At 39.0% G+C, this 9,547-nt stretch overlaps 1 protein-coding gene across 27 annotated transcripts in view; it reads left to right on the forward strand.

Moving 5' to 3' along the window:
* ARID1B (AT-rich interaction domain 1B) overlaps positions 1–9,137 on the forward strand; it is a 399,185-nt gene extending 390,048 nt beyond the window's left edge. For 24 of the 27 annotated variants that reach the window (XM_065590348.1, XM_065590352.1, XM_065590344.1 and 21 more), the window contains 3 exons: positions 541–1,330; positions 3,073–3,203; positions 6,070–9,137. In XM_065590348.1, the coding sequence (XP_065446420.1) occupies positions 541–1,330; positions 3,073–3,203; positions 6,070–7,806 (2,658 nt within the window). In that variant the 3' untranslated portion in view covers positions 7,807–9,137. Of the gene's footprint in view, positions 1–540; positions 1,331–3,072; positions 3,280–6,069 lie in introns of all 27 variants that reach the window. The other 3 variants (XM_065590368.1, XM_065590370.1, XM_065590371.1) reach the window with 1 other exon arrangement.
* The last annotated feature ends 410 nt before the right edge of the window (positions 9,138–9,547 follow it).

Genomic DNA, 9,547 nt, shown 5'->3' on the forward strand with positions numbered 1-9,547 from the left:
TTGAGCATAAAAAAACTGAAAAAATACCTTAGCTGGTGAAGATCATTTCTTGTTCATGCCTAGATGTGTCCTAAGTGAGCAATAGAATTTTATCAAACTTGCAAAAAATTCACCCTTGGATTGAGAGCTAACATGAGAAATTTTAGCCAGAGGTAATTTTTTTAAAATATAAGTTTATAAGCACATCAAAGTAGGGTCTTAAAATGCAATAAGCTGGCTCAACCATAACCATAGCATTGCTAGCTTGACTCTATAAGCAGCATTCTGTGCAGTCCTAAGAATTTTTGATTTTTAAAATGAGCTTTCTGCCAGTTCATATATGTTTTGTATGATAGGAAAAGAAACAAACCTTTTGTTCAAAAAATAATTATAAAATTACTATTTTACCACCTCCTGTGTAACGTGCTCATTCTGAAATGCTGCCGTTATATTAGTGTCATGGAATCTAAGGATGCCAGTAATTTTTTTTAATTACATATTAAATATCACTCCTGACTGTCAATATGATTGAGCTTTTTTCTCCAAAACATTCTTTTTCAGAACTATAAGCGTCATATGGATGGCATGTATGGGCCTCCAGCAAAACGCCATGAAGGGGATATGTATAACATGCAGTATGGCAATCAGCAGCAAGAAATGTATAACCAGTACAGCAACACTTACTCTGGATCAGACAGGAGGCCTATCCAGGGACAGTATCCATATCCTTATAACAGGGAGAGGATGCAGGGCCCCGGACAAATCCAGCAGCATGGAATACCCCCACAGATGATTGGTGGCCCCATGCAATCATCATCCACCAGTGAAGGTCCTCAGCAGAATATGTGGCCAACACGAAATGATATGCCTTACCCTTACCAGAACAGGCAAGGCCCTGGAGGCCCTGCACAGGCCCCACCCTATCCAGGGATGAACCGCACTGATGATATGATGGTACCTGACCAGAGAATAAACCATGAGAGTCAGTGGCCTTCTCATGTCAACCAACGGCAGCCTTCTTACATGTCATCCTCAGCCTCCATGCAGCCTATCACTCGACCTCCTCAGTCGTCCTACCAGACACCACCCTCAATGCCAAACCACATCTCTAGGGCTCCAAGTCCAGCATCCTTCCAGCGCTCTTTAGAGAACCGTATGTCTCCAAGCAAGTCTCCTTTCCTACCCTCTATGAAGATGCAGAAGGTTATACCCACAGTTCCAGTGTCACAAGTCACAGGACCTCCATCCCAGCCACCACCAATTAGGCGAGAAATTACTTTCCCTCCAGGCTCTGTAGAAGCATCGCAACCAGTCTTAAAACCAAGACGAAAGATTACCTCAAAAGATATTGGTGAGCATCAAACAAAGGTCTAAATACAGAAATAGTCTTAAAGAATCTGTTTTGATTTTCAGTTTTGATTTTCTTTTTCCACTTTGAGTTTATGACCTTGCTTAGAAAGTTAACTCAGCTAAATGTAAAGTGATTGTGTCTGTTAAAACATAATAGCACCAAAAAAATAGTACAGCATGGGTGGTCATCCCACAGGTCAAATACAGCTCAGGAAATGCTACATTGGACATCAGCAGCTGGGAACAAAAGGAGCATGGAATGTTGAGCCCTGTAGTCTCCATAGGTCTCTCTTTGTGTTAAGGCAGTTTAGACTCTCAAATTCCATGTGTTAGCTGCTACCCTACAGCACCTATGGAATGGTCAGTACAACCATCAGTTGGGCAAAGTTTGTTCTTGTGGCACAGAAAGCATACCAAAGCATAGTGTTGTTGCACTGTTTATTGACATTCACACACCTTCATTAAATGGCCTTTTGTTTTTTAATGCCAAGCCTTATATCCAGCCAGGATAAGAATTTCCCCTGCAACTCTGATGGCAAGACTTTGTGTTATTGGTGGAGATGGGTTTTCTGTGGCTAAGGGGCGAATGCACTTGAAGTTATCTCCTAGGTATCACATAGGAATGTGCTGTTAGAGGTGATATTTTGGGGGAAGGTGGAAACATGTTAGTGTGAAATCATACTGGTAAGATTCAAGAGGCCATTCTGACTTGGCATACTGTGTAATTGTCTGTCCAAAGTGCAGGGATGTTAGTGTAAGATCCTCAGTGACTTGAGTCATGCACTATATATTTATCACAGTTGGGACTTCTTTAACATTTGGATAGACCCGGGTTGCATCTCATAGACGAGCATGGAAAATATTCTTAAAAATCACTCAGATAATCTTAAGAAAGACTGTTTTTTTAAATTAAAGAATTATTTTAATCTTTTGGGGGGGAGATTGTTTTATAGCATCAACTGTGATTTAGTGCTCACTCCCATAATATTTACTCTTGTACAATTGAGAGTTTATAATTTTTTTCCACATTATTCCCAAAATTTTCCTATTTTGACTGAACCCATTACTACACTTCACTCGTTCAAGTTCCTACTTCTGCTCATGTCCTTTCTGTTGTTCCGTTCTGTCCTTTCCTCTGCCCCATACTGATAGTAGATGACATATGTGAGGCCCTCTTAGTTGCAGCTTCCATCATATCAGTCTCCTCAGCCGAGTTCCTGAGTTACCAGCATAGCATTCACTGAGACACCTGGCTGTTTTCACTGCTTTTGAATACTTTACTGTATGATCTCTTCAGTGTGCTTTACCAATTAAATACATCTCAGTGTGATAAAGATACACTCAGCATTCCTTCCAGCTGCTACCCCAACACAGGAGTAAAGGGCAGAAACAAAATGATCATTGGACTCTTTGTTTTATTTAACTTGTTTCATAGATTTTTTTCGACTACTCAAACATTAGTAAAAGTATCTCACCACTAGGAAAGGCAAGAAAAACTGCCAGTTTCAAACACTAGAAACAAGGCTCACATATGTTCTGCCAGAAAGGCAGAAGATGAACTGGACCACATGGTGGAAGCAGTGACGCTCAGTGCCATACGGTAGAACCTGAGCACACCCTGTTTAGCAGACCACCTTGTTTGTATTCTCTAAAGTCAGCGTGTCAGAAGTTTCTCTTGAAAGTCCACCAGCTCTCCTCTAGGAAGCACTGCTTCTAATATTTTTTTCTTCTCTCATTCTCCAGTAACTCCTGAGGCCTGGCGAGTGATGATGTCTCTTAAATCTGGCCTTTTGGCTGAAAGTACCTGGGCTCTAGACACTATTAATATTCTTCTGTATGATGACAGCACTGTTGCTACTTTCAACCTTTCGCAGGTAGGTGAGAAGGCACTTTACCTCTCAACCTGATAAAGTCAAAAATCCGAATTGAGGGACACAGGAAAATGATTGAGTGAGTCCATTAAAATTAATTATCATTAGCTTAAATTTAAAATGTCAATTAAAAGATTCTATAACCTCAATTTTGCTGATTGAACATCAATGAACTACAAGAGGAACCCAGGTTAGTGTGGGATGGGGTAAATTATAAGCTTAAAATGAGGAGTATCCCTTGTGAAAATGGACAGTTGAGGGATAAGGAGCATTGCAGCACTGGGAGAAGGCAATGTCCATGAATACATACTCATTACTGTGACATATGGGCAATCCAGGGAAACTACAATAGGTCAGTGGTGTGGCAAAGTGGGTGTTGCAGAAAAGGGAGGCATTACAAAACTGTGCATGAAACTGATTTGAGGTATTCTTCGGGTCAGGTACACTAAAAACACGCATTGGTTGTTAGCACTGGTCATATCAGGATACTGATTTTAAAAAAATGAGGAATTAGGTTTTCACAGAAGGTGTCAGATCGATAATGCTGCTAAAACCAAAATCCACTATTTATCTACAAGCCATGTATAACACAAGATCTAATGGTGTAAGCTTCTCCTACAGTACCTTCCAGTGTTTTTCAGCCCTGTTCTAGAAGTCAAGGTAGCAGATACTATGGTGATGAGTATGGTATAAGAACCTATGCTATGTAGAATAGAGTCTATTTAGTTTCTATTAAATTTAGTTTCTATGACCCATTTAATCCTTGGCTTTTTTGCTGAGGTTCTGTGCCAGTTTGGTGGGAATTTTTAATCTAGTCTACTAGAGTTGGGTCTAAAACCTTCAATTTATTTCACACAAAACACTGTACAGCCATCAGTTAGTTATGATTTTTTTGGGTATTATTGTCTTGGGCTTGATTTGAACTGCTGATCAAGATTCCATATGATGTTTCTGCAGTTGTTAAATGTAGATTTTTTTTTGGGGTGGGTTTTTTTTAAATAGTTGAGGGTTTGGAAGTCTTAAGAGAACCATGGAATATGAACGTATTTGTCCACCCTATAAAATAAAACTATTTTAGAAAAATAGAAATTGGATGTAAGATGGGACATCCAGAGAAAAGTATGTATTTTCACTGAATAGTTATTATCAGGGATCCTAGTTTTCCATGATAGAAAAAAGCAACATTCTCCAATAAAAAAACCATAAAAATCTGTGCTTTTCCATGATTAAAGTTAAACGCCGAACTTCAGTTTCCCAAGCCACAATATATATATATATCAGTTGAACACAATGTTTTATTGATATATTTACAATTAAGTAAGTTTGAAGCTTACCAGTGCCATCAATCATTATAATAAAATAAATAGAATTTCAATTTGTATTTCTTACGTATACTAAATACTTCTGTGTTTGTATTCTATATTTTCAGAAAATAGGGGTTTTTTTTAAATGCACAAAAACACTGGAATAATCCAGTCACAGCGCATTGTTTCTTTACTGTTGTTGATGGCCCCACTGTTTGAGCCTCTTGTTTTCCTTTCCTTTCCATTCTTGTCATAAACATTTATGTTTAGCACTTTCCATGTGTTCTACAATTCGAATGTAATCTACAGCCTTGCTGCATACAGTACAGAACAACACATTATCATCAGCATGAAATTTGTCCTTGCCAAACTCAGTGACGGTCTTTAGGGGTGATTTTTAAAGTTTTCGGCATCTTTTCATAACTTAAATTACATCTGAAGGCTGAAATGAAATTTGAGCTCCATTAAAACACGAACCCCTATACACCATTGAGTAACCTGAATACACCGGAAGCAGTTTATTGGAGCATGTTAATTTTAAGCACATTCAGAAATCAACAACAAGAGAGGGAGGTTCCGTGCATTGAATAAGTGACAGTGGTATTTCAGTAAAATTTAGTCAGTAGTTAATACATGTTTTTATTTTTTCACAAAATGTAAAAACTAAAGATTCTCTATAAAAATGCAAATTCCATGTTTTTCCATGGCAAATGGATTTCAAGGATCCCTGATTATTATTCCATAGTTAATAAGAACAATTAATAGGCAGATGTTTGGGACTTAATGTAGTAACAGTAATTCATCTTTGACATAAAGCCACAGAGGGTGAACCAGCACCAGGAATCCAAGTGTTGCCCTCCAGTAGTGCAATAATTACACATTAATCCAGGTTTAAACACAAATGAAAACTACTTTTGAGGGTATCTTACAGCATAGAGAACTGCCTGCCAGTAACAGCTTTCAAATATGCATGGACATAATGAAAACTGTTCTGCTATATACATCTTACAGGGGGAAGAATATCAACTCCTAGAATCAGCATTGCCAGAGTCCCACATATTGGAAAGTTGGTTTAGAGACAGTAGGTCAGGTCCTTAATGTATGTAGATCATCTTAGCTCATGTGAAGTCAGAGGAGCTATGACAGTTTACACCAATTCAGGAATGGACAGAAGGGAAGAAGAATTTCCCTTAGTAAATGTTTGTCATTCAAGGCTTGGCTGTCAGTAGTTTGTAGGATGTGTGAAAACGTTCATAGAAATATGTATGCAGTGTTGTTGTAGCCAGGTTGGTCCCAGGATATTACAGAAGCAAGGTGGGTGAGATAATATCTTTTATTGGACCAACTTCTGTTGGTGAGAGAGACAAGCTTTCAAGCTTACACAGAGCTCTTCTTCAGGTCTGGAAACTAACTCAGAGTGTCGCTGCTAAATACAAGCTAGAACAGATTGTTTAGCATACATAGTTAACACATATTGGAATATGTTCATTGCTACTAACAAATTCCATGAAGTCTAAAATGTTCATCTGATTTTTTGACTTGTGTTTTATTTTTTCTCTCTCCAGTTATCTGGATTTCTTGAGCTTTTGGTAGAATATTTTAGAAAATGCCTGATTGACATTTTTGGAATCCTTATGGAATATGAAGTGGGAGATCCAGGTCACAAAGCACTTGATCACAACGCAGTCAAGAAGGATGACAGTCAGTCCTTGGCAGTGGATACTGGAAAAGAGGAGGAAAATGATGAATGTATTGACTACTTTGATGAAGATGAGGAGGAGGATGAAGAGGAGGAGGAGGAAGATGAAATTGAAAAAATAGAAGGAGAAGAAAAGAGCACTGTTTTTGCCACTCCCAGTGCCATTGCTGATCCAAGTGAGAGGCCAAAACAAGCCAGTAAATTTGACAAGCTGCCAATAAAGATTGTAAAGAAAAATAATCTATTTGTTGTTGACAGATCTGACAAACTGGGGCGTGTTCAGGAATTCAACAGTGGGCTTCTCCACTGGCAGCTTGGTGGGGGTGATACTACTGAACACATCCAGACTCACTTTGAGAGCAAGATGGAGATTCCTCCACGAAGGAGGGCCCCTCCGCCCTTGAACTCTCCAAGCAAAAAGAAGGATCTGGAAGGGAAAGGTGAACCTGAAGAACAACAGGAAAAAAGTATAACAGCTACCATCGATGATGTCCTGTCAGCTCGACCAGGAGCATTGCCCGAAGATTCAAACCCTGGTTCCCAGACAGAGAGCAGTAAATTTCCCTTTGGGATCCATCAAGCCAAAAGCCACCGGAATATTAAACTGCTAGAAGATGAGCCAAGGAGCCGGGATGAGACTCCTCTATGCACCATAACTCATTGGCAAGACTCCTTGGCTAAACGCTGCATCTGTGTGTCAAATATTGTCCGTAGCTTGTCTTTTGTGCCTGGCAATGACGCCGAAATGTCCAAACATCCAGGCTTGGTGCTGATCCTGGGAAAGTTGATCCTCCTTCACCATGAGCATCCGGAAAGAAAGCGAGCACCACAGACATATGAGAAAGAGGAAGAGGAGGACAAAGGGGTGGCCTGCAGCAAGGATGAGTGGTGGTGGGACTGCCTCGAGGTCTTGAGGGATAATACATTGGTCACATTAGCCAACATTTCTGGGCAGCTAGACTTGTCTGCTTATACAGAAAGCATCTGTTTGCCAATTTTGGATGGCTTGCTGCACTGGATGGTGTGCCCATCTGCAGAGGCACAGGATCCTTTTCCAACTGTGGGGCCCAACTCAGTCCTATCGCCTCAAAGACTTGTGCTGGAGACCCTGTGTAAGCTCAGTATCCAAGACAATAATGTGGACCTTATCTTGGCCACTCCCCCATTCAGTCGTCAGGAGAAACTCTACGCTACTTTAGTTAGGTACGTTGGGGACCGCAAAAACCCAGTCTGCCGAGAAATGTCCATGGCTCTCTTATCGAACCTTGCCCAGGGGGACATGTTAGCAGCAAGGGCAATAGCTGTGCAGAAGGGAAGCATTGGAAATTTGATAAGTTTCTTGGAGGATGGGGTCACTATGGCCCAGTACCAACAGAGCCAGCATAACCTCATGCACATGCAGCCTCCACCTCTGGAGCCACCTAGCGTAGACATGATGTGCAGGGCAGCCAAGGCTTTGCTAGCCATGGCTAGAGTGGACGAGAACCGCTCAGAGTTCCTTTTGCATGAGGGTCGTTTGCTGGATATCTCAATATCTGCTGTCCTGAACTCTCTGGTTGCATCTGTCATCTGTGATGTACTTTTTCAGATTGGGCAGTTATGACATAAGTGAGAAGCCAAGCATGTGTGAGTGGAGATTAGAGGGTCACATATAACTGGCTGTTTTCTGTTCTTGTTTATCCAGCGTAGGAAGAAAGAAAAAAAAGAATCTTTGCTCCTCTGCCCCATTCACTATTTACCAATTGGGAATTAAAGAAATTATTAATTTGAACAGTTATGAAATTAATATTTGCTGTCTATGTGTATAAGTACATCTTTTTATTTTATTTTTTTTAACCAAAGTTGCTGTCTAGTACATTCAAAGGTCACACTTTTTTTCCATAGATTATCCTTTTCCATGTTCTTTTCCATGTTTGTATTACATATTTTTTGGGAAGCGAACTAGTGACTTTAAAAAAAAATTGTGGCAAACCATTGTATGATGGGGGGAAAGAAATCTCACCACTTTGAAATGAAAAGGTGAAAAAAAAACCCAACATACCAAGTTCCTGTGTGTTTTATTTTTTCAAAAAAAGGAAAAATAAAAATAACCTGTACACCATCACCCAAAGCTCTGTGCAATAGAAAATTCTAGTGATGTAGGTGTAGGGGATCAACGAGGATGTCAGTCGGTAGTCAAAATACAAAATGATATTGGTTTCTCCACAGGAGAAATGGTTACATTAGGCTAGGAGCAAAACAAAAAAATGTTTTTAAAGTTTAAAAGATTTTAAACACAAACCAGATGACGATAAACATAAATTGCTTCCTCACCAGAACTGTCTTGTCTGCATCTGTTGTTTGACCTTCCACAATGACAGTTCTTCACAATTCCTTTAATCATTTTTTTAAATATTTTTTTTATTGCCTAAGGGCCGTGATGTATATAGAAGTTGTACATTAAACATGCCCTCATCTTTTTTTTTTTTAAGTACAAAGTTTTTAGTTTCTTTTCCATGATGTGGTAACTCCAAAGTGACAGTAGAATTTTATTTTCCTTTCATTTGGGCCATATCTCCAAAAAAACCCGAGGGTAATGTACAAGTTTCTGTATGTATAAAGTCATGCTCTATTTCGGGAGAGCAGCCGATCACAATTTGCTTTATAAATCAAGGTGTGGAAATGGTTACGTATGGATTGATTTAAGAAAATGGTTACCAGTCTACAGACAAAAAAAATATACAGAAAAAAAGGAAGAAACACAACTTCAAAGATTTTTCAGTGATGAGAATCCGCATTTGTATTTCAAGATAATGTAGTTTAAAAAGGAAAAAAAACTTGATGTAAATTCCTCCTTTTCCTCTGGCTTAATGAATATCATTTATTCAGTATAAAATCTTTATATGTTCCACATGTTAAGAATAAATGTACATTAAATCTTGTTAAGCACTGTGATGGGTGTTCTTGAATAATGTTCTAGTTTCAATGTGGTGTACCAAAAAACAAACCAGTTACAAAAAACTGCAATAATAGTTATTCTCTGCCCCTCCCTTATGATTATGACTTAAAAAAATATTAATCTTTACTATTAATCAAGTGATGCAGTAATTTACTCTCCTTTTGGAAGACTCTTCTAAGATCACAGAGAATAGATACCAGTTATTACTTATAAAAAGGTGATCTTAAAAGGAGAAGATGTGATTAGCTGGTGTTAGTGCTGACTCAGCAGGTATCCACTCCACTTACTACAGTCAGGGATCATAAAGTGAATATTAGAAAAAGTGACACACAAGATTTTTGTTAAAGCCCAAACCAACTTGAAGAAATGGATCTGTACTAACTACCTGTAATTCTCTCTTCTGGGT

The sequence above is a fragment of the Chrysemys picta genome, chromosome 3 (genome assembly GCF_011386835.1).
Source record: "Chrysemys picta bellii isolate R12L10 chromosome 3, ASM1138683v2, whole genome shotgun sequence".
NCBI classification, from domain to species: domain Eukaryota; kingdom Metazoa; phylum Chordata; order Testudines; family Emydidae; genus Chrysemys; species Chrysemys picta.